The sequence below is a fragment of the Salvelinus fontinalis genome, chromosome 30, assembly GCF_029448725.1.
Source record: "Salvelinus fontinalis isolate EN_2023a chromosome 30, ASM2944872v1, whole genome shotgun sequence".
Taxonomy (NCBI): domain Eukaryota; kingdom Metazoa; phylum Chordata; class Actinopteri; order Salmoniformes; family Salmonidae; genus Salvelinus; species Salvelinus fontinalis.
The window spans coordinates 17,717,969-17,743,977 of NC_074694.1; the positions used below are offsets into that span (position 1 = coordinate 17,717,969).

At 43.9% G+C, this 26,009-nt stretch overlaps 1 protein-coding gene across 3 annotated transcripts in view; it reads left to right on the plus strand.

Moving 5' to 3' along the window:
- LOC129828748 (mitogen-activated protein kinase kinase kinase 4-like) overlaps positions 1 to 26,009 on the plus strand; it is an 88,346-nt gene that overhangs the window by 31,363 nt on the left and 30,974 nt on the right. For all 3 annotated transcript variants that reach the window (XR_008755290.1, XM_055889920.1, XM_055889921.1), the window contains exons 2-5: positions 8,559 to 8,767; positions 19,465 to 20,066; positions 20,193 to 20,849; positions 24,147 to 24,665. Coding sequence is in view for 2 of the 3 variants with exons in the window: in XM_055889920.1 (XP_055745895.1) it covers positions 8,559 to 8,767; positions 19,465 to 20,066; positions 20,193 to 20,849; positions 24,147 to 24,665 (1,987 nt within the window). In the remaining variant the exon portion in view is untranslated. The remainder of the gene's footprint in view (positions 1 to 8,558; positions 8,768 to 19,464; positions 20,067 to 20,192; positions 20,850 to 24,146; positions 24,666 to 26,009) is intronic.

Sequence of the window (26,009 nt, forward strand, 5' to 3'; positions counted from 1 at the left end):
AGGGTCTGAATACTTATGTAAATGTGATATTAGAGTTTTTTTATTAAATACATTTGCAAACATTTCTAAACCTGTTTTTGCTTTGTCATTATGGGGTATGGTGTGTAAATTGATCTGGGGGGAAAAGCAATTTAATACATTTTAGAATAAGGCTCTAACGTAACTGGGGAAAAAGTGAAGGGTCTGAATAATTTCTGTATGCACTGTAAATTAAATGTATTAATTACACTGTTTATAATTTTGAAGGCAGAATGACTGCTCATTAGCTTGAAGGGGGTCCCTCGGTTCAGCGGTGCTAGTGTTAGTGAAAAATCGGAGTCTCAGCGTAATACCTTTCCGGGGTAATGCCCTACAGTAAATGTAAACGAACACTTTATAGCCTCAAAACATTGTGAAAACTTTCTTATCATGGATGGTCAGTCCTTGCATCCATAGCTTTATGAAGTTGACTGGTTACATTTCTCCAGCGCCATCCCACAGCCTTTTACTGAAACAGTGGTAGGGACTTTGCTTTGTTGTTTTAAGTATTGGCTGGAGGGAGTTTATTTACCCACGTTGTTACATTTCACCATTGTTAAATCCATTTAGGAAAGTATCAAAGCAAAAGGGTGGAGAATTGGTATACATCCCTACTGGTGTATAGAAGGGTACTATTTCCTCTGTTCTGGCTGAGCACGAGCAGTGATGTTCCTAGTAGTGAAATGTGAACCCCCATAACCCATTGTCCTTGGCCTGTCTGCCTGGCGACAAAGCCGACACAGCACTGCTACTGTTGGGGGAGCTGAAGGAATCCCCCAGAAATCTGGTATTGTGCCCTATTACCTAATGTAGCAAATATGGTGCCATTCCATTACCTATGTAGTGCAATACGCATGTTTACATTATATTAGTGAAAGACTGGCTGGAGAGTGGGGATGTGAACACTGAAAGCCCACCACAGCCCATTATCCTGTGTCTGTCTGTCTGGCCCTCTGGTCATACACAGCACTGCTATTGATACAGCAGAACTTCTACTGTTGGAGCCAGTGACGGCTGCCACCCGGAAGGCTCCAGACCAGATAGGCGTCCTAGTCAAACCACTCATCAGTAAGATGTGCTTTGAGCAGACAGTCAGTCGCCTCTGCAGTTAAAGGGATAGTTAGACATTATGGCAATAAAAAATCTACTTACCCAGAGTAAAATGAACTCATGGATACCATTTGTATGTGTCTGTGCATTCCCCCCCCCCCCCCCCACCTTTATTTAACCAGGTAAGCTAGTTGAGAACAAGTTCTCATTTACAACTGTGACCTGTCTAAGATAAAGCAAAGCAGTGTGACAGAAACAACACAGTTACACATGGAATAAACAAGCGTACAGTCAATAACGCAATAGAGAAAAAGAGCATATACAGTGTGTGCAAATGGCATGAGGAGGTAAGGCAATAAATAGGCCATAGTAGCAAAGTAATTACAATTTAGCAGATTAACACTGAAGTGATAGATGAGCAGATGATGGTGTGTAAGTAGTGATACTGCTGTGGAAAGTAGAGAGAGGCTGATTTAATCGGAATAGCCTATTTAATTAGGGCCAATTTCAAGTTCTCATAACAATCGGAAATTGGTATTTTTGGACGCCTATTTGGCAGATTTTTAAATTATTTTATTTTTTATGTACACCTTTATTTAACTAGGCAAGTCAGTTAACCTCTCTAGGGTATGTGGCACGGTAGTGTCTCACCTCGTCAACAGCCAGTGAAACTGCAGGGCGCCAAATTCAAAACAGAAATCTCATAATTAAAATTCCTCGAACATACATGTATTTTACACCATTTTAAAGATACACTTGTTGTAAATCCAGCCACCGTGTCCGATTTTCAAAAAGGCTTTACGACGAAAGTAAACCAAACGATTATGTTAGGCGAGTGCCTATTCACAGAATAACACAGACATTTTTCCAGCCAAAGAGAGGATTCACAAAAAGCAGAAATATAGATACAATTAATCACTAACCTTTGATCTTCATCAGATGACACTCATAGGACTTCATGTTTCACAATACATGTATGTTTTGTTCGGTAAAGTTCATATTTATATCCAAAAATCTCAGTTTACACTGGCGCGTTACGTTCAGTAGTTCCAAAACATCCGGTGATTTTGCAGAGCCACATCAATTTACAGAAATACTCATTATAAAATGTTGATGAAAATACAAGTGTTATGCATGATATTTTAGATGCACTTCTCCTTAACTTCTTGCGACTATAGGGGGTGTTGTTTCAAATTTGCATAATTGTCTCTACAGATGAAACGGCTTCCTACTCAATTCTTTATCGTACAATATGCATATTATTACTATTATTGGATAGAAAACACTCTCTAGTTTCTATAGGCGTTGGAATTTTGTCTCTGAGTGGAACAGAACTCATTCTACAGCAATTTCCCTGACGTGGAGTCAGATTTCACACATTTTGGCCCCTGATCTGGAGTCAGTTTAAAGGCCACTGTAAATGCTATGAGGATACGGACACTGCTTACGTCTTCCCCTGGATGCCTTTACGTGATGACGCTTTGAATGGTATCGATTGCGCAATCACAGCCACTATAAAAGAAAAAAACCTGTAGGTAGGAACTCTTTTCCAGCTGCGCCGGACGCGCAGTGGACACCGCCCTGCTCTTTTTCCAAGCATTAGTGTAGCCAGTAATATTTCTCCGGTCATGTTTTCACCCGTTATAGGTGTTAACAGCATCATAAGGTAGTTAATTTGAACCGTTGTATAGCAATTTATATCCTTTTAGTGCGATTTTGAGGCATTGCTTTGTTGTGCACTTTGACGCGCTGGGCACATTTCGGGCTCCCGGTCGTACGTTAGTGGGCATTTCGACCAAAAGAAGATTAGACCCAAGAAAGGATTCTTTGCCCAAGATTCTGATGGAAGAACAGCTCACAGTAAGAACAATTTATGATGATAAATCGTGTTTCTGTCGATAAATGTTAAACGTTTGTCGCCATCTTGTTTGCTATAGCTTCGCTTGGCGCAACCTGTATTGAAAAGTAAGGATAATTTAAAAAATGTAAATCAGCGATTGCATTAAGAACTAATTTGTCTTTCGATTCCTGTCAACCCTGTATTTTTTAGTCAAGTATATGATTAGCTATTGATTAAACTAGATCACTCAAAGATGGCGACCGACTTTACCAGGCTTGTTTTGCTACTATTTTCATTGTATAACCACGTTTTTTTATGGCTAAATATGCACATTTTCGAACAAACTGTATATGTATGTTGTAATATGATGTTACAGGAGTGTCATCGGAAGAATTCTGAGAAGGTTAGTGAAAAAATTAATATATTTTGGCGATGTTTACGTTATCGCTCTCTTTGGCTAGAATCAATGCTCTGGTAACGTTTGCATATGTGGTATGCTAATATAACGATTTATTGTGTTTTCGCTGTAACACACTTAGAAAATCTGAAATATTGTCTGTAATCACAGGATCTGTGTCTTTCGATTAGTGTATGCTGTGTATTTTTACGAAATGTTTGATGATTAGTAATTAGGTAAACACGTTGCTCTATGTATTTATTCTAGTCCATTTGTGACAGTGGGTGCAATTGTAAACTATGATATCTACCTGAAATATGCACATTTTTCTAACAAAACCTATCCTATACCATAAATATGTTATCAGACTGTCATCTGAGGTTTTTTCTTGGTTAGTGGCTATCAATATCTTAGTTTAGCCGAATTGGTGATAGCACCTGAGGGAGTAAGAAACTGATGGAGTTAGAAAAGTGGTGTCTTTTGCTAACGTGGTTAGCTAATAGATTTACATATTTTGTCTTCCCTGTAAAACATTTTAAAAATCTGAAATGGTGGCTTTATTCACAAGATCTGTATCTTTTCATTAGGTGTCTTGGACTTGTGATTTAATGATATTTAGATGCTACTATTTAATTGTGACGCTATGCTAGGCTATGCTACTCAGTGTGGGGGGGTGGGGGGTGCTCCCGGACCCGGGGTAGATACTCGTGAAAGGTTAATGCAACCGCTGTCAGATTTCAAAAAAGTTTTACGGAAAAAGCAAACTATGCAATAATCTGTGGTCGGCGCTCAGAGCCCAATCAAGACAAAAAGATATCCGCCGTATTGTGCAGTCAACAGAAGTCAGAAATAACATTATAAACATTCACTTACCTTTGATGATCTTCATCAGAATGCACTCCCAGGAATCACAGTTCCACACTAAATGTTTGTTTTGTTCGATACTGTCCATTTATGTCCAAATTCCTCCTTGTTGTTTTGGGCGTTCAGTACACTTTCCAAACTCACGACGCGCGGGCAAGTCCAGCGGATTATGTACGGACGAAAAGTTAGTTATATTACAGTCCGTAAAAACATGACAAACGAAGTATTGAATCAATCTTTAGGATGTGTTTAACATAATTCTTCAATAATATTCCAACTGGAGAATTCCTTTGTCGTCAGAAGTGCGATGGAACAGAGCTCGCGCTCACGTGAACGCGCATGGTCAGCGCATGTTCAGGTCATGATAGACCTTACTCAATCCCCTCTTTCGGCCCACTTCACAGTAGAAGCATCAGACAAGGTTCTAAAGACTATTACATCTAGTGGAAGCCTTAGGAAGTGCAATATTACCAATAGCCTACTGTATCTTCAATAGGAGCTGAGTTGAAAATCGATCAACCTCAGATTTCCCACTTCCTGGTTGGATTTCTCAGGTTTTTTCTGTTATACTCACAGACATCAATCAAACAGTTTTAGAAACTTCAGCGTTTTCTATCCAAAACTACTAATTATATGCATATTCTAGCTTTTATGGCTTAGTATCAGGCCGTTTACTCTGGGCACGCTTTTCATCCGGACGTGAAAATACTGTCACCTACCCCAAAGAAGTTAAAAGGAACCACCAGCTTTCATATGTTCTCATGTTCTGAGCAAGGAACTTAAACGTTAGCTTTCTTACATGGCACATATTGCACTTTTACTTTCTTCCAACACTTTATTTTTGCCTTATTTAAACCAAATTGAACATGTTTCATTATTTATTTGAGGCTAAATTGATTTTATTGATGTATTATATTAAGTTAAATTAAGTGTTCATTCAGTATTGTTGTCATTGTCATTATTACAAATAAATGAAAAAAATTATTCGATTAATCGGTATCGGCCTTTTTTGGGCCCCCAATAATCGGTATCGGCGTTGAAAAATCATAATCGGTCGACCTCTAGTGGAAAGAGCAGCAAAGTAAATAAAAACAATATGAGGTAGATAGATTGGGTGGGCTATTTACAGATGGACTATGTACAGCTGCAGCGATCGGTTAGTGGCTCAGATAGCTGATGTTTAAATTTAATGCTCCAGCGATTTTTGCAATTCGTTCCAGTCACTGGCAGCAGAGAACTGGAAGGAAAGGCGGCCAAAGGAGGTGTTGTCTTTGGGGATGACCAGTGAGATATACCTGCTGGTGCGTGTGCTACGAGTGGGTGTTTTCGTGACCAGTGAGCTGAGATAAGGCGGAGGTTTACCTAGCATAGACTTATAGATGACCTGGAGCCAGTGGGTCTGGCGAGGACCAGCCGACTAGAGCATACACGTCGCAGTGGTGGGTGGTATAAGGCGCTTTGGGAACAAAACGTATGGCACTGTGATAGACTACATCCAATTTGCTGAGTAGAGTATTGGAAGCTATTTTGTAGATGACATCGCCGAATGGATTGGAGATGTTTGATGTGAGTCTGGAAGGAGAGTTTACAGTCTAGCCAGACACCTATGTATTTGTAGTTGTCCACGTCTTTTAGGTCAGAACCGTCCAGAGTAGTGATGCTAGTCGGGCGGGCGGGTGCGGGCAGCGAACGTTTGAAAAGCATGCATTTGGTTTTACTATCGTTTTAAGAGCAGTTGGAGGCCATGGAAGGAGTGTTGTATGGCATTGAAGCTCGTTTGGAGGTTTGTTAACACAGTGCTCGAAGAAGGGCCAGATGTATACAGAATGGTGTCATCTGCGTAGAGGTGGATCAGAGAATCACCAGCAGCAAGAGCGACATCATTGATGTATACAGAGAAGAGTCGGCCCGAGAATTGAACCCTGTGGCACCTCCATAGACTGCCAGAGGTCTGGACAACAGGCCCTCCGATTTGACAAGGAAGGAAGTTGATGGTAGTTAAGTGAACCATTGCTAACTATTAAAGCGTTGGTATGGTTCAGTTCGGCCGGCGCCTAGCCGAACCAAACAATTGTGCTCGCATACTCCCTTGAATGACCTTTGCTTGTGAAATGAGGGGAAATGCTGCAAATGTACTGTTTGTCCATTTTTGAGATGCCGTAGCCAGAATACACTTCCTCGAAATAGTCAGAATTTATCCAAGATAACTCAAGAAATCCCTCACAATATATGCACACACTCTACCCAACTGTTTTGGCATGGATGCATGCGGATGCCTTTAGGGGATGTGCTTCTCTCCTTTCATGAACGATTCGATACATCTAGATTAGGGAGGCACCGAAATGACATTTTTGGCTGATACCGATATCTGATATTTTGCTTGCCATAAAAAACGATACCGATAGTATAAAAAAAATGTAGTTGCCTTTTAAGCATTCTAGTAGTTAAATAGGGCACACACACAAATTAACCAAAAAGTTATTTTGTTGGCATTTACATATGTCCCCATTACCAGTAAAACATAATCAAAACCTATTTATTCCACTTACTTGCTGTGCTGTTTCATTGTTCATTTGTTCAGTCTCAACCAGGATTTCATCATACATGTCAAGCAGAGAAGTTTCAGCTCGGTCTGTCCGTGTGTCACTGTCACTGTGTCAGTGTCCAGCTGTATCTGTAACATTTCACATAAGCCCTGTTTCTTGTCTGCATCGAAGTAGCGGTCCTTGTAACTAGCGTCGAGCATGGTGGCGACATAGAGGCTCAGAGAATGCCACCAAATCGCTTGTTCACAGCCTCTAGTAGAGTACTTTACCAAGCGAACCTGACAGTCTGTGTTGTTGAGCAGGCGTTTCAATGCCATGAAAGTGTATCGCGTCTGCTACAGACGCAGTTGAGCTTATTTCTCGAGTCAGTTGTTTGAATGGAGCGAGGAGTGTTCATGTTTCAAACATGTTCTCAAATGCAATTGAAATGGCAGCAGCGGTATGAGAACCAGCACATTCTTGAGCATGCAATACGGCTTTCCTCAGTATGAAATCCTCGTCGACTCACTGTGCTGTCACTCAATGCTCATGGGGCTGACATCGCTGGTCCAAATGTCAGTCGTGAAGCTAATAGCCGTGACACCCATAGCAAGTGGCTCATGGATGTGAGTTTCAAAACGACTAACTCCGGAAGGGCAACATCTGAAAAATAGCGCCTACTTGGTAGTGTGTACCGGTGCTCACCCAGTCAGCGAAAGCCAACATCACCCACGACAGATAACGGTTGATTTTCAAGGGCAATGAATGCCGTTATCTTGGCGTTTAATGGATTTCACCTTTTTGAGTTGTCTCGCTGAAATTTCCTTCTCTTTAAAATGACTGCTCGACTTGTTGACTGCTCGACCCACACAACAGACATTGTGGGCTAGGTTTGGAATGGTGTGTTGCAGGTTGTAGCGCTATATTTTTGGGGTGACATTACATCATGTACCTACATTTATATATATCAGCTTTGACATCAGTTTTGCACATCAACGTTAAACTAGACATTGAGCCAATGCCGATGTTGGCATTTTTAGATAATTTCAGCCGATTCCGATATGTTCACCGATATATCGTGCAACCCTAGTCTAGATGCATGGCATATGATACATTTTAGTTTCAAATGTTTTGCTGCGATTTGGTGTAACTAGGAGAACAAATTGATGCAATACAATACAATGTTTTTTTGCATGAACACAACATTTTAAATATCTGCTGCTGATGGGAGCTCAGGAGCTGGACATCTGAGTTGGAGCTGTCTGACATTACTTCTCTAAGCTGAGCCAGTTAATATATTGCAGCTTTGGATTTTACCCTTGTCTCGAAAGTGAATGGTTTAGACTGTTTGGAATGTTATGGAGAGATTCTCCCACTCCTACCAATGAATGTGAAATTAATGCTGTCCTTTATGAAATTACCCTGTTCATGTAAAAATGACCAAATACACTGACTGTTTAAAGCAGCACTAACAAAACTATTTCTTACGGTGACCCTGAACCATAATCACTAGTTGGATCTGACTTGTGTCCACTCCGGTAGGCTACATAACTTATAGAGCACATTTGGTAACACAGACCCAGGAAAATAAATTTGTCACTCAACTAATAAAGCCTATTATTTGACATTGCAAAAGCCATTTTACAAGCATCTGAATGCTAATGGTGCCAGATGAATAGCCTATTAGAAGAACAAGGGTAGGCCTACCGCTCGTTGGCGTGATTACCTTTTATATCCCGCAGTTTTTTTCAGATTTTCTTTTCACTCACCACACCCCTCATCTCAACAGGATGTTTTTCATTACAGATACTAGATCCCTTTCCATAGAATCCACACTAAACATAACCCTACTCTTTTCCCACAGGCAGGGCAATTCCTCAAAAGATGATTCGGTGCATCAGAGCTTCGAGGTGGAAGACTTTTGGTACAAGCCCAGCGAGGAAGAGGAAGCTCTGTACGGCACATCACCCCCCTACACCCCCCGGCAGATGAAACGTATGTCGGGGAAACACCAGAAGAACAGCCAGGCGAGGTCAGCTGGACGCTCCCCCGTCGGACACTCTCCTAACAAGAGTAAGTTGGGGGATAAGATGGAGACAGTGGTCACAGAGTCCGAGGTAGAGGGGACAGGGGTATCGTGTGATAAAGATATTAGGCAAACACCATAGAAACGGTCAGGACAGGTCGTCTGAACGCTCCCCCACTGGAAGGTCTCCTAACAAGGGTGACAGATAAACATTAACCCAATCTACCTGTTAAGGACAATTTATACCCTACGTAGACGGACCCTGCAGAGGGCAGTGTTGTGTTTTGTCACAAAAGAAGCGGGTCCTTGTATTGCGCTCCGACATTTGACATACTCCTGTGCCACATGAAAATTGTAAAGCGCCGTATTATTCATTGAGTAGCTGTGGGGGTATGGTTGTGTAGGCAATGAAGCTTGCTTGGTTCCTTGATTTATAGGCCATGCATCAAAGTAGCCTCTTGCATTGATAAGCAAATATAATCTCAGCTACTATTCAAATAACAATGTGATTTCATTAGAATATCTAGTGATTCCAGGTTATTTGTAGAAACCGCTGCGAGATGTGCTTCTTCTCCGCGACAAAAAAAACATTACATTCTACTTTTAGCTGATATGGTAACTAATACATTCAAGCAGCATATTAAACTGGGATAATGTTGTAGGTTACACTGGCAAGTAAAGACTATTTGCCAAGGGATATTTACATTTACATTTAAGTCATTTAGCAGACGCTCTTATCCAGAGCGACTTACAAATTGGTGCATTCACCTTATGACATCCAGTGGAACAGCCACTTTACAACAGTGCATCTAAATCTTTTAAGGGAGGGGGGGGGTCAGAAGGATTACTTTATCCTATCCTAGGTATTCCTTAAAGAGGTGGGGTTTCAGGTGTCTCCGGAAGGTGGTGATTGACTCCGCTGTCCTGGCGTCGTGAGGGAGTTTGTTCCACCATTGGGGGGCCAGAGCAGCGAACAGTTTTGACTGGGCTGAGCGGGAACTGTACTTCCTCAGTGGTAGGGAGGCGAGCAGGCCAGAGGTGGATGAACGCAGTGCCCTTGTTTGGGTGTAGGGCCTGATCAGAGCCTGGAGGTACTGAGGTGCCGTTCCCCTCACAGCGCCGTAGGCAAGCACCATGGTCTTGTAGCGGATGCGAGCTTCAACTGGAAGCCAGTGGAGAGAGCGGAGGAGCGGGGTGACGTGAGAGAACTTGGGAAGGTTGAACACCAGACGGGCTGCGGCGTTCTGGATGAGTTGTAGGGGTTTAATGGCACAGGCAGGGAGCCCAGCCAACAGCGAGTTGCAGTAATCCAGACGGGAGATGACAAGTGCCTGGATTAGGACCTGCGCCGCTTCCTGTGTGAGGCAGGGTCGTACTCTGCGGATGTTGTAGAGCATGAACCTACAGGAATGGGCCACCGCCTTGATGTTAGTTGAGAACGACAGGGAGTTGTCCAGGATCACGCCAAGGTTCTTAGCGCTCTGGGAGGAGGACACAATGGAGTTGCCAACCGTGATGGCGAGATCATGGAACGGGCAGTCCTTCCCCGGGAGGAAGAGCAGCTCCGTCTTGCCGAGGTTCAGCTTGAGGTGGTGATCCGTCATCCACACTGATATGTCTGCCAGACATGCAGAGATGCGATTCGCCACCTGGTCATCAGAAGGGGGAAAGGAGAAGATTAATTGTGTGTCGTCTGCATAGCAATGATAGGAGAGACCATGTGAGGTTATGACAGAGCCAAGTGACTTGGTGTATAGCGAGAATAGGAGAGGGCCTAGAACAGAGCCCTGGGGGACACCAGTGGTGAGAGCGCGTAGTGAGGAGACAGATTCTCGCCACGCCACCTGGTAGGAGCGACCTGTCAGGTAGGACGCAATCCAAGCGTCGGCCGCGCCGGAGATGCCCAACTCGGAGAGGGTGGAGAGGAGGATCTGATGGTTCACAGTGTCGAAGGCAGCCGATAGGTCTAGAAGGATGAGAGCAGAGAGAGAGTTAGCTTTAGCAGTGCGGAGCGCCTCCGTGATACAGAGAAGCGCAGTCTCAGTTGAATAACTAGTCTTGAAACCTGACTGATTTGGATCAAGAAGGTCATTCTGAGAGAGATAGCAGGAGAGCTGGCCAAGGACGGCACGTTCAAGAGTTTTGGAGAGAAAAGAAAGAAGGGATACTGGTCTGTAGTTGACATCGGAGGGATAGAGTGTAGGTTTTTTCAGAAGGGGTGCAACTCTCGCTCTCTTGAAGACGGAAGGGACGTAGCCAGCGGTCAGGGATGAGTTGATGAGCGAGGTGAGGTAAGGGAGAAGGTCTCCGGAAATGGTCTGGAGAAGAGAGGAGGGGATAGGGTGAAGCGGGCAGGTTGTTGGGCGGCCGGCCGTCACAAGACGCGAGATTTCATCTGGAGAGAGAGGGGAGAAAGAGGTCAGAGCACAGGGTAGGGCAGTGTGAGCAGAACCAGCGATGTCGTTTGACTTAGCAAACGAGGATCGGATGTCGTCGACCTTCTTTTCAAAATGGTTGACGAAGTCATCTGCAGAGAGGGAGGAGGGGGGGGAGGAGGATTCAGGAGGGAGGAGAAGGTGGCAAAGAGCTTCCTAGGGTTAGAGGCAGATGCTTGGAATTTAGAGTGGTAGAAAGTGGCTTTAGCAGCAGAGACAAGAGGAAAATGTAGAGAGGAGGGAGTGAAAGGATGCCAGGTCCGCAGGGAGGCGAGTTTTCCTCCATTTCCGCTCGGCTGCCCGGAGCCCTGTTCTGTGAGCTCGCAATGAGTCGTCGAGCCACGGAGCGGGAGGGGAGGACCGAGCCGGCCTGGAGGATAGGGGACATAGAGAGTCAAAGGATGCAGAAAGGGAGGAGAGGAGGGTTGAGGAGGCAGAATCAGGAGATAGGTTGGAGAAGGTTTGAGCAGAGGGGAGAGATGATAGGATGGAAGAGGAGAGAGTAGCGGGGGAGAGAGAGCGAAGGTTGGGACGGCGCGATACCATCCGAGTAGGGGCAGTGTGGGAAGTGTTGGATGAGAGCGAGAGGGAAAAGGATACAAGGTAGTGGTCGGAGACTTGGAGGGGAGTTGCAATGTGGTTAGTGGAAGAACAGCATCTAGTAAAGATGAGGTCAAGCGTATTGCCTGCCTTGTGAGTAGGGGGGGAAGGTGAGAGGGTGAGGTCAAAAGAGGAGAGGAGTGGAAAGAAGGAGGCAGAGAGGAATGAGTCAAAGGTAGACGTGGGGAGGTTAAAGTTGCCCAGAACTGTGAGAGGTGAGCCGTCCTCAGGAAAGGAGCTTATCAAGGCATCAAGCTCATTGATGAACTCTCCGAGGGAACCTGGAGGGCGATAAATGATAAGGATGTTAAGCTTGAAAGGGCTGGTAACTGTGACAGCATGGAATTCAAAGGAGGCGATAGACAGATGGGTAAGGGGAGAAAGAGAGAATGACCACTTGGGAGAGATGAGGATCCCGGTGCCACCACCCCGCTGACCAGCTGCTCTCGGGGTGTGCGAGAACACGTGGGCGGACGAAGAGAGAGCAGTAGGAGTAGCAGTGTTATCTGTGGTGATCCATGTTTCCGTCAGTGCCAAGAAGTCGAGGGACTGGAGGGAGGCATAGGCTGAGATGAACTCTGCCTTGTTGGCCGCAGATCGGCAGTTCCAGAGGCTACCGGAGACCTGGAACTCCACGTGGGTCGTGCGCGCTGGGACCACCAGATTAGGGTGGCCGCGGCCACGCGGTGTGAAGCGTTTGTATGGTGTGTGCAGAGAGGAGAGAACAGGGATAGACAGACACATAGTTGACAGGCTACAGAAGAGGCTACGCTAATGCAAAGGAGATTGGAATGACAAGTGGACTACACGTCTCGAATGTTCAGAAAGTTAAGCTTACGTAGCAAGAATCTTATTGACTAAAATGATTAAAATGATACAGTACTGCTGAAGTAGGCTAGTTGGCAGTGGCTGCGTTGTTGACACTACACTAATCAAGTCGTTCCGTTGAGTGTAATAGTTTCTACAGTGCTGCTACAGTGCTGCTATTCGGTGGCTAGCTGGCTAGCTAGCAGTGTTGATTACGTTACGTTGCGTTAAAAGAACAACAGTAGCTGGCTAGCTAACCTAGAAAATCGCTCTAGACTACACAATTATCTTTGATAAAAGACGGCTATGTAGCTAGCTATGTAGCTAGCTACGATCAAACAAATCAAACCGTTGTACTGTAATGAAATGAAATGAAAATGTGATACTACCTGTGGAGCGAAGCGGAATGCGACCGGGTTGTTGAGTGCGGAAGTTCTATTCGGTAGACGTTGGCTAGCTGTTGGCTAGCTAGCAGTGTTTCCTACGTTAAGGACGACAAATAGCTGGCTGGCTAACCTCGGTAAATTAAGATAATCACTCTAAAACTACACACTCTGAACTACCCAATTATCTTGGATACGAAGACAGCAAAGACAACTATGTAGCTAGCTAACACTACACTAATCAAGTCGTTCCGTTGAGTGTAATAGTTTCTACAGTGCTGCTATTCGGTAGACGGTGGACGTTTGCTAGCTGGCTAGCTGCTGGGCAGATAGCAGTGTGGACTACGATAGGACGACGAAATACGATAATTACGCAATTATCTTTGATACAAAGACGGCTATGTAGCTAGCTAAGAAGAAATGGCTAAGGTTAGACAAATCAAACCGTTGTACTGTAATGAAATGTAATGAAATGTAATGAAAAGTTATACTACCTGCGGAGCGAATGCGAATGCGACCGCTCGCTCCAAACCGGATGTTGAAGTTGAAGTCGGAAGTTTACATACACCTTAACCAAATACATTTACCTCAGTTTTTCACAATTCCTGACATTTAATCCTCGTAAAAATGCCCTGTCTTAGGTCAGTTAAGATCACCACTTTATTTAAAAAATGTGAAATGTCAGAAAAATAGTAGAAAAGAATTGATTACAACAACTATTTCTTTCATCACATTCCCAGTGGGTCAGAAGTTTGCATACACTCAATTAGTATTTGGTAGCGTTGCCTTTAAATTGTTTAACTTGCGTCAAATGTTTCGGGTAACTTTCCACAAGCTTCCCACAATAAGTTGGGTGAATTTTGGCCCATTCCTCCTGACAGAGCTGGTGTAACTGAGTCAGGTTTGTAGGCCTCCTTGCTCTCACATGCTTTTTCAGTTCTGCTTACACATTTTCTATAGGATTGAGGTCAGGGCTTTGTGATTGCTACTCCAATACCTTGACTTTGTTCTTCAGCCATTTTGCCACAACTTTGGAAGAATGCTTGGGGTTATTGTCCATTTGGAAGACCCATTTGCGTCCAAGCTTTAACTTCCTGACTGATGTCTTGAGATGTTGCTTCAATATATCCACATAATTTACCTGCCTCATGATGCCGTCTATTTTGTGAAGTGCACCAGTCCCTCCTGCAGCAAAGCACCCCCACAACATGATGCTGCCACCCCCATGCTTCACGGTTGGGAGGGTGTTCTTCGGCTTGCAAACATTCCCCTTTATTCTCCAAACGATAACGATGGTCATTATGGCCAAACAGTTGTATTTTTGTTTCATCAGACGAGAGGACATTTCTCCAAAAAGTACGATCTTTGTCCCCATGTGCAGTTGCAACCCGTAGTCAAGCTTTTTAATGGCGGTTTTGGAGCAGTGGCTTCTTCCTTGCTTCGCGGCTTTTCAGGTTATGTCGATATAGGACTCGTTTTACTGTGGTTATAGATCATTTTGTACCCGTTTCCTCCAGCATCTTTACATGGTCCTTTGCTGCTATTCTGGGATTGATATGCACTTTTCGCACCAAAGTACATTCATCTCTAGGAGACAGATTCGTCTCCTTCCTGAGCGGTATGACAGCTGCGAGGTCCCATGGTGTTTATACTTGCGTACTATTGTTTGTACAGATGAACGTGGTACCTTCAGGCGTTTGATGAAGGAAAAGGAAACCGCACACTGCTCTTGATAGTATCACCGATATTTAATAAGCTTACGTATCGGCCACACGGCCTTCGTCAGAGCTTTTGGGATTTTTTGAAAGTTGCACCCTTATGTAGACCTGGCTCCACCCACATCCGTTCTACACATCGAAGGGGGTTCTTCAGGCGTTTGGAAATTGCTCCCAAGAATGAACCAGACATGTGGAGGTCTACAATTTTTTTTTCTGAGGTCTTGGCTGATTTCTCTTGATTTTCCCATGTCAAGCAAAGAGGCACTGAGTTTGAAGGTAGGCCTTGAAATACACCCACAGGTACACCTCCAATTGACTCAAATTATGTCAATGAGCCTATCAGAAGCTTCTAAAGCCATGAAATCATTATTCGGAATTTTCCAAGCTGTTTAAAGGCACAGTCAACTTAGTGTATGTAAACTTCTGACCCACTGGAATTGTGATACAGTGAAATAATCTGTAAACAATTGTTGGAAAATTGTATTGTCATCCACTAAGTAATGTCCTAACCGACTTGCCAAAACTATAGTTTGTTAACAAGAAATTTGTGGATTGGTTGAAAAACTAGTTTTAATGACACAACCTAAGTATATGTGAACTTCCGACTTCAGCTGTAATTTATATATCTGCTTATTTCACATGGGGAGATGTGGGAAGCTAAAAGGCAAGCCTACTTGCTGTTTTTAGTCCGATAGCTAGCTAGCAAGCTGCTAGCGGAGTAGCCTACAGCCAACTGGCAGGCACAGAACGAGGTAATGTAAAACAAACCTTAGCTTTCATTACATGTAGCTATTATTCAAAAATGCAGTTGGTTTTCATTGAAATTAGCTAACAGTAGTGATGTTTTAAACGTGATTTTTCTTTGCTTTACCACATGGAAGACAACAAGAAGGAAATCACTGCTACCGGCCCCTTGTGTATGTTGCTATTTGAGGGTCTAGGAACACATGGACCGGTGAGGGTATCATGTTACAAAAGGTTCGCGTTGCTCAAAAAAATCTAACGCAACCCAAAAGCATGCACATAGATCTAAATACGTTAATGTAACTGTAAAGAATATTTGTTGGTATGTGGTGTGTAATGAGGAGCAACCAGATGCTGCACTTGACACATTTATGACATAGCTTATTCCACTTACTAATAAGAAAATGACTGTAAAAACGGTTATATAAACATTATATAAAGAGTGCTAGTAAAAAGCTTAAATGAAAATCTGGGCAAAAAGGCAAACTCAGTTCCATCATTCATTGAATCAGATGGCTCATTCATCACAAAACCCACTGATATTGCCAACTACTTTTTTAAATGTATTTTTTTATTGTCAAGCTTTAGGCATGACATGCCAGCAACAAACACTGTCAATACACATCGAAGTGTATTTGACCAAATTATGAAAGACATTCACTGTAATTATGTAGAGGTGAATTTTTTTTCTTTTCTTTATCTACAATGACAAGTCACCGGGGTCTGACAACTTGGATGGAAAATTACAGAGGATAATAGCGGACAATATTGCCACTCCTATTTGCCTTATCTTCAGTCTAAGCCTACTAGAAAGTGTGTGCCCTCGGGCCTGGAGGGAAGCAAAAGTAATTCCCCTACCTAAGAATAGTAAAGCCCCCTTTACTGGCTCAAATAGCCAACCAATCTGCCTGTTACCAACCCTTTTTAGTAAACTTTTGGGGAAAATGTGTGGGTTGACCAGATACATTTGCTATTTTACTGTATACAAATTGACACGACTTTCAGCATGCTTCTAAGGAAGAACTTTCAACAAGCACAGCACTTACACAAATGACTGATTGGCTGTGAGAAATTGATGATAAAAAGATTGTAGGAGCTGTTTTGTTAGACTTCAGTGTTGCTTTTGACATCAATCATAGTCTGCTGCTGGAAAAATAAATGTGGACAAATAATGGAAGCCTCCAACATAATCCAAGTCGAATCAGGAATTCCCCAGGGCAGCTGTCTAGGCCCTTTAATTATAAAATAAATAAACATCTTTACTAATGACATGCCAATGGCCTTGAATAAAGCCTGTGTGTATGCTTAGGACTCAACACTATACATGTCAGCTAGTACAGCGAGTGAAATCACTGGGACACGTAACAAAAAGCTGCTGTTTCAGAATGGGTGGCAAGATATATAAGTTAGCCCTAAATATTTCTAACTAAAAGCATTGGGCGGCAGGTAGCTTAGTGGTTAGAGCGTTGGGCCATTAACCGGAAGGTTGCTGGATTGAATCCCCGAGCTGACAATCTGTTGTTCTGCCCCTCAGCAAGACTGTTCCCCGAGGGCCGAGGACGTGAATGTCGATTATGGCAGCTCCCCGCACATCTGAGGGGTTGGGTTAAATGCGGAAGACATTTCAGTTGAATACAATGTTGGACAACTGACTAGGTATCCCCCTTTCCCCATTCACTAAATCTTGTAATAAATAATGTGGAAATTGAGCAAGTTGAGTTGACTAAACTGCTTGGAGCAACCCTGGATTGTAAACTGTCATGGTCAAAACATGTTGATATAACAGTAGCTAAGATGGGGAGAAGTCTGTCAATAAAGTCTGTGCTGCCTTTTTAACAACTACCAACAAGCAGGGATGCAAACTAGTCACCTTTCGCCGTTTTTAATCCAAAATAGGTGACCTACGTGATTCGTGTAGATCCGATGAGAAGTTTGAGGGGGCGGGTGCGCTTTGATCACTACTGGCTGTAAGAAAACGATTGATGCGTGTTTGAGCAATACTGGCTGTATCCAAGGCTCGGCCAATCGTTCACATAACAGAATGCAGTTGACATCGATCAAGTGCGCAAGGCTATATGTGTGCAAAAGAAGAGAGAAGAGACAACCATTGTGCTAGTTACTGCATCAGGGCGCGCTCTGGAAAGACAGCGGGAGAGTGGAAAGGCAGTTTGCCAGTTACAGCAGCGCATCCCCTGAACGATAACAAAAAGGTAGGTGAGAAGTCTGACCACGGAGACAGGGTGAGAAGGTTATGAAGCGTACTTCATGAGTTGTAACTGAAAAACAAAGTGTAGTGGAACAAGTATTGTTATCATTGTTAAGTATCTTGCTAGCTGGATCAAATTCTCAGTTAGCAAGCCAGAGAAATGTTGAGCAACATTAGCCAATTGAGTTTATGGTGTGAAAATTAGCTGGCTAATTAAATCAGACAGCTAACTTTACAACCTCAGATGAGCTAACATTAGTAACCTAACCAATTTGCTCTAGTATTAACTGGTATACAACTCCTTGCCTTTCCTCAAGTTATAACGCGTTAGTTAACTAGCTAACGAACTACGATCTGTCAACAAATGTTTTCCCTCTACAGTATGTGGTTAATTTTCAGAATGAGAGAATTAGGTGAAAATTATGCTTTGCTTGTTAAACAAGTGGATCAAGTATAGCTGGAGCTGGGCTTAAGCTGGATGCCACTATAGAGGTGAAAGGAACACCACACACTTTGCCTCTTTCTCACTTTTTTTCAATACAGTGGATAAAAAGGTGTATGCCAGGTGTACTCTCTGCCTGAGAGAGATTATGCCAACAAAGGGTATCATGCTCTGCTGGCACATTGTAGAAAAGATGTCCACATGCAGGAAGTGTACAATGTAATAATGTGCAGTGTAGCCCAAATAATATATTGATTTTGTTGTTGAACTTGACAGTAACACGTGTTTGTGAGGGGGATTATTAAATGTTTTACTCAGTGAATGTTTTTTTTTGCACGCATATAGCCTTGTGCACTTGATCGATGTCTACTATAGTGTGAAAAGGAAAGGGGGACACCTATTCAGTTGCACAACTGAAAGCCTTCAACTGAAATGTGTCCATCGCATTTAACCCAACCCCTCTGAATCAGAGAGGTGCAGGGTGGCCACTATAATAGAGCAAAAATAGAATACCTGTTTCATTCTATTTCTACTTTTAAATGTTTTTTCTCCCAAATGCAATATTTGTGTGTGTATGTGTGGTCACAAGCGTTCTATTATAAATGCTGTTATGGCTAACTGTAATATTAGTGTATTGTTTTTTTCTTTTCTCGTCTTGAATGTCATTTGCAGTAAAGTCTAGGAAACAAAACATTTGGATTGTTTTCTTTATTTTTTTCGTGGTCCGTTGGGTTCATAGGAACCACTTATTTTACACAGAGACTGATCATGTAGATCATTTTCTTTTCTCACTGTTTTGGACCCTCACCAGTTTGCGTCCCTGAACAAGGCAGGTCCTACAGGCCCTAGTTTTGTCGCACCACAACTACTGTTCAATCGTGTGGTCAGGTGCCACAAAATGGTACCTCCTGAAAATTACAATTGGCTCAGAACAGGGCAGCACGGCTGGCCCTTACATGTACGCGGAGAGCTAACATTAATATGTATGTAAATCTCATGGCTCAAAGTGGAGGAGAGATTGACTTCATCACTACTTGTTTTTGTGAGAAGTGTTGACATGCTGAATGCGCAGAGGTGTCTGTTTTTAAACAAGTAGCACACAGCTCGCACACTCATGCATACCCCATAAGACATGCCACCAGAGGTCTCTTCACAATCCCCAAGTCAAGAACGGACGTTGGGAAGCACACAGTAATATGTAGAACCATGGCTACATGGAACTAACTCTATTCCTTGGCAGAAGCTAATGGGGATCCTTAATACATACAAACATAGTGGCTGGTGTTTGGAATAAGCAAGTAGCAGTGAGTAAAGTAACCACAGCATGTATATTTTCTTGAGGGGTAAAGGTTCTGTTATTGTATTGGTTGGAGTAAGTATAGATTTTTTCCTCTCTTTTTGTATCTCAGTAGACAATCAGCCAGCCCCCTCCAGTCCATCCCAGCCCCAGAGAGAGAGTGAGCCTAACCCCTATAGGCCTAGAGAGGTGGCTGAGAGAGACCGAGAGAAGGACCCCCCAGAGGCTAAGCAACATAACTACAAGTTGGGTAAGAAACAGACCGACCCTTCTGAGGGGATCCAACTAAACGTAAACAAGCAAGTCAACAAAGCAACCGAGGAGCACCAACACAACTATAAGCAGGGTCAAAAACAACGCGCCACCCTGCGTTCCAGTGAGAGAGACCACAAGAAGACCTTTGAAGGTTCCTTCATGCTGGACCCGCTCTCCAAGACCTCCAGCCCCTTCGGTGGAGGCTCAGCCCTCAACATGGACCCCAGGAAACCCTACCTATCGCTGGGGTGCGGCAGCGGCAAGCTCCCTGTCACTATCCCCCACCCCATGGCCCACCGCACCCACCGCCAGACTTCAAGGACAGACTGCCCTGCAGATAGACTCAAGTTCTTTGAGACGCTGAGGTTGTTATTGAAGCTGACTTCCATGTCGTCCAAGAAGAAGGAGAAGGAGCAGCGCGGTCTGGAGAACTCAGCCTTCATGGGCCAGAACAACGAGGTAGCTGTGGATTGACTTATGAATTGACTGATTAATGCTATCTTCTGGTGATGAATAATGGTATATCGTGTATTGCACTTTTATGTGTCCTGACTCTCTCTCTCATCCTTTCCTCCATCTCTCCAGGTGGTGTGGCTGGAGCTCCAGGCGTGGCACGCGAGACGCTCCGTCAACGACCAGGATCTGTTCCTGTTCACGGCTCGACAAGCAATCCCAGACATCATCAACAAGGTGCTCCACTTTAAGGTCAACTACCACAGCCTGAGCCCCAGCACCATGGGCCTGGGACAACTGACCCTGGGGGTGTGTGTAGGACGACCAGGTATGGTTGGATCAGGGGCATCTCCCGGCCAGGGAGCCCAGAGGACACTAGTGTTAACAGAGCCAGGCTGTGGAGGCCTAGGCCAGGGTCCCAAACAGAGGACTCCAACCCAGGCCTCAGAGACTGTTTCTGGGGAGGAGAGGGACTCTAACCAGCCTGCTGCTGTTGGCGCTTCAGAGATGAACCAAAATCACTTTGCTTCAGTCGACCCATGGGGCTTCAGCGCCTGCCCCTCGGCAGTAGACGCAGCGGCGCCCCTGGGCTCCGGGGCGGGGTGCAGGGAGCACCTCCAGCGCCAGCGGCTGGCCTTCGAGCAGGTTAAACGGGTGATGGAGCTGCTGGAGTCGGTGGAGGCTTTGTACCCTTCCCTGCAGACCCTCCAGAAGGACTATGAAAAGTACGCAGCCAGGGACTTCCAGGGCAGGGTGCAGGCACTCTGTCTCTGGCTCAACATCACACAGGTAAGGACTGGATTGATAGACTGAGATTTTACACGCGTTCAAAATAACAGGAGAGGGGCGGTAAAGTGACAGAATGCATAGAAAAGCACAGTAAGCTTTATAAATATATCACCTTTGGGGTCAGCAAAAAAGCTGATATTCACTTTTTTGTGACAACTGCTAATGTAAATAGAGCTTAAAAAGTACATTCAAAGAAATAACAGGAGCTAGACAGTAGTAGAGATTAGGGTTGGACATTTTGGGGAATATTCCGAGGTGGAAACTTTCCGTGGGAATATATGGCAATTAATGGAAATACATGCAAATTAATATTAATGCCATTTAAATGTAGATGTTTTTTTTGCATTGGATATATTTACCATATATGGAGACAAAAACATAAACCTTTTACCTTATCACACATAGACATAATTGCAAATGATTAAATCCTTCCAATAGAAAAAAAAACAAACAATTTAGTTACGAATTGAACTCTTAAATGAGTTGACTTGATGGGATGATTTCACTGAACATCAAAAGGGAATATTGAATGATCCATCGCATCTCCTAAAACCGTTCTCAATATATATCTGTAAAATGATAGTCTAGAAACTAAAGCTTTGGTTGTCTTCCTCAGGCTTCCATGTCTTCTCCCTGGACCTCTTTAATGTCCCCCTCTTGAACATCAGACTGTGAGGCCTCATCTTCACTGTCACTTTCCAACCTTGTTGAGGATGGCCCGTTGTCAGGCTCAAAAAGCCTCATTTGTCCGGGTGGCCACCTATTTTTCAACCCTTGTATTGGTCAGCCTGTTGCGTGCTTTGGTGTGTGTTCCCAAACAAGGACCAGTTGCGCTCTGAGGTGGCTGATGTTGGTGGGATTTGGAGGATGATGGAGGCAACATGGGAAAGAGCCTCAGATCCACAAAGTCCCTTCCACCAGGTGGCTGATGAGACATGTTGGCACGACTGCCATATTGCATCTCCATCCCAAAGCCCCTGCTTGGAAGTGTACTTCGCCAGATTGCCAAGAACCTTGCCCTCATCCAGGCCAAGGTGGCGAGACACAGTGATGACACCATAGGCCTTGTTGATCTCTGCACCAGACAGGATGTTCTTGCCAGCATACTTGGGGTCCAACATGTACGCTGCGGTGTGTATGGGCTTCAGGCAGAAGGATTCACGCTTTTTGATGCATTTCAGAACTGCAGTTTCCTCTGCTTGGAGCAACAGTGAAGTGGGCAGGGCAGTATGGATTTATTCTCTTACATCTGCAAGCAGAGTCTAAACATCATACAGTATGGCATTGTCTCCCTCAATCCGTGCAATGGCTACTCCTATAGGTTTCAGGAGTTTCAGGCTGCTTACCACTCTCTCCCAAAATGCATCATCCAGGAGGATCCTCTTGATGGGGCTGTCCATATCGGCAGACTGTGATATGGCCATTTCTTGGAGCGACTCCTTCCCCTCCAGGAGACTGTAAAAGATGACAAAACCACCCCAAGGGTTGTTGCTGGGCAGCTTCAATGTGGTGCTCTTATTCTTCTCACTTTGCTAGGTGAGGTAGATTGCTGCTGTAACTTGATGACCCTTCACATACCTAACCATTGCCTTGGCTCTCTTGTGGTGTATCCATTGTTTTCAGTGCCATGATGTCCTTGAGGAGCAGATTCAATGCATGAACAGCACAGCCACTGGTTGTGATATGAGGGTAGGACTCCTCCACTTTAGACCAAGCAGACTTTATGTTCGCAGCATTGCCCATCACCAGTGCAAATACCTTCTGTGGTCCAAAGGTCATTGATGATTGCCTTCAGCTCATCTGCAGGGTAGAGACCGGTGTGTCTGTTGTCCCTTGTGTCTGTGCTCTTGTAGAATACTGGTTGAGGGGTGGAGATGTAGTTAATTATTCCTTGCCCACAAACATTCGACCACCCATCAGAGATGATTGCAATACAGTCTGCTCCTCTATGATTTGCTTGACCTTCACTTGAACTCTGCATCCAGCAAATTATTAGATTAAGCGTATCTTGTTGGAGGGCTGTCTGGTTGGAGGGGTGTATGCTGGGCGAAGAACATTCAGAAATCTCTTCCAATACACATTGCCTGTGAGCATCAGAGGTGAATCAGTTGCATACACAGCTCGAGCAAGACATTCATCACCATATCTCTGACTACGTTCCATTGAGTCAAAAAAAACAAGTGATTCCAGGAGGACCATGAGCTGTTACTATCGATAAGGTGTCTGAGTCATCATTTTCACCTCGAATAGAAGTAGAGGGACTTTTGGCAGAGTTTGCTTGTTGTGAGCGCTGAGGGAACTTCATGCACGTGGCCAGATTCTGCATCTTTGTTGCATTCTTCACATATGATTTTGCACAGTACTTGCAAATGCATACAGCTTTTCCTTCTACATTAGCTGCAGTGAAATGTCTCCACACATCAGATAGTGCCCGTGGCATTTTCCTGTAAAGACTAGAATAGTTTTTTTTTTGTTTTTTTTACCAAATACAATTCCATGTACAGATAAATAGTTAAGCAGTTAGATTAAACAACTCATTTGTAAGATACATGTTTTAAAATGAAACAGGTGAATTAACACTCCTCAGTTAGCAAGCTCAAGCAAGCTAAAACCCACATTGTAGCAAAAACTAACTAGCAGAATGTTAGAAATGATTCAAACACACTTTGCTGTATGCTGCTATTTACTAGTTAACACAAAATAATGTATGTCATATAAAATATGTTCACCCCACCCAGTATTGTAATCAAAACTTAGCAGAAAGCATGTAGTCCTTGGCTCAGACAGTGTAGTGGTGTGGCTCAATAGCGTCTCATTAGTGTGCAAGATCTTGAGAATCAGCTGTATATGTGATGTAAGAGTGCACTGTGCATGCAGAGGGTTGCAATTCCATTGAATTGGAGATCGTTTAACCAAAATATGACACAAACCTAGAATTGCCTTGTGTATCTCGCAAAGGTTCACTCTTATAAGCTAACTTTTTTTGGTGAATTTTAGCAAAATTTCCGTGCCTAACTTCCCATGGAAAATTTCCGTAAATTTCCCGGAAAGTTTCCGACCCTTTGCAACCCTAGTAGAGAGCCAATGCATGGAGAAATTATGTCTTCTCACTAGCAAAACAATGAACATATTTTCTGTGTTCCTGGCTTGCTTAGTTGGTAGTACACTGCGATTGCAACACAAGGATCCTGCTGGGTCAACCAATACGAAAATGTAACCATTACAAGTGTACTGTAAGTCGCTTTGTATGAAAGCATCTACAAAATGGCATATATTTGTTATTATATTTTCACTTAGGATCTGAACCAGAAACTTCGTGTTATGGCGACTGTCCTCGGCCTCAGGGACCTTTCCCGTATCGGCTGGCCCGTCTTCGAGATCCCCTCGCCACGCTGTTCCCGTGGCAATGACGAGGAAGACGAGGATGAAGACGAGGAGAATGACTCCACGGCAACCTTCACTGCCGGTGACAGCGACGGAGAGGACAGTGACCTAGCGGGTGAGGAGGGGGAAACTGGTGAGCCCAGAGGGGGTGAAACGACAGCTGAGCCGGGAGAAGGTGAACTCTCCCCTTGTTTGACTCCTAAATTCGCTCGGTTACTACTATCTGAGGATGAGACAGGGACTATGGAGGTGGTATCGGGGGGCACAGGGATAGGTGGGATGAACTGCCCTACAGCCATCTTCAGACCCTTCGTAGATAAGGCCTTGAAACAGATGGGGCTGAGGAAACTGATCCTGAGACTACACAAGCTGATGGACCCCTCCCTCCAGAGGTCCCGGGCAGCCCTGCTCAGCCACACGCCTGCACAGGAGGTAAGAGAGAGTGCTGTCATGTGATTTTATATAGGAGAAGGTTACATATCCAATGTCTTTGAGCAGGTGATGTATTTCAAATGATAAAAAGGAAATTAGAGGGAGAGACTCTGCACATTGTAATTGATGTTCCTATGTCCGTGTTTCTCAAACTGTCCTGTAGACCCCAAAGGGTGCACCAAAGGGTGCAGAAATGCAATGCTATTTGGCTAGCAGCCACAAGTAAATGAGCTTAGAATGAAAAGCAAGGTATTTTTTTGCAGAAACGATGCATGACCATCCTATGTCTAATGTTTATCATAGAAAGAATGTAGCCAGCTACATTTCCTGATGTTTTTCTTGAAGTTAATCTGGTATTTTACCAGAGAACTAGGCTGGCCACATTGAAAAGTACAGGAGAACAGTAGCTCCACATCAGTCAGAGAGATGTCTGCTGATAGAATGATGGAGAACAGTAGCTCCACATCACAGAGCTCTGTCTGCTGATAGAATGATGGAGTAGCTCCACATCAGAGCTCTGTCGGCTGATAGAATGATGGAGAACAGTAGCTCCACATCACAGAGCTCTGTCTGCTGATAGAATGATGGAGAACAGTAGCTCCACATCACAGAGCTCTGTCTGCTGATAGAATGATGGAGAACAGTAGCTCCACATCACAGAGCTCTGTCTGCTGATAGAATGATGGAGTAGCTCCACATCACAGACCTCTGTCTGCTGATAGAAAGCCTGTTCATGAATTCTCATCTGAGTGGAGAAGTGCGACTGAAGCACAGAATTAGTCTGATGCTGAGCAGAAATTACAATGAGAAGCATTTTAAATCTGCGTTTACAAAACGCAGCAAGATATTTTCGATGTGTTTTTATATTTTTTTGTTGTTAAAAATGCAGAATTACTTTGTCATGATAAAAACGCAGTCCTATGTGGTTAATTGTTGACATGACAACTTCCACTATGTTTTGAGATCCGATGAAGACCTGAGTGGTCGAAAGGTTGTCATAAATCCACAGGAGAGCTTAGATTGCAGTGTGTCTCTCATTTGTCCAATATGGCAGGGGTTTTCAAACCACTCCGCTGAGTCCACAGCCGTTCCATGTATTTGATCTATTCCAGAGCTAGCACACTTGAATCAACTTAACACATCATCAAGCCCTTGATAAGGTAAATCATGTTAGCTAGTTAAAGGCTACAACAATATTGTGAAATGTCTGGGGGTTTCCTTGCAGAGGTTTGAAAACCCCTTTCACACTCATGCCATACCAAACCATACAGTGCAGGCTCAGATATTTTGTTTTCGCAATGTCTTTTCCATCACGGTTCCAGCAACTATGGTGGATGGTAACTA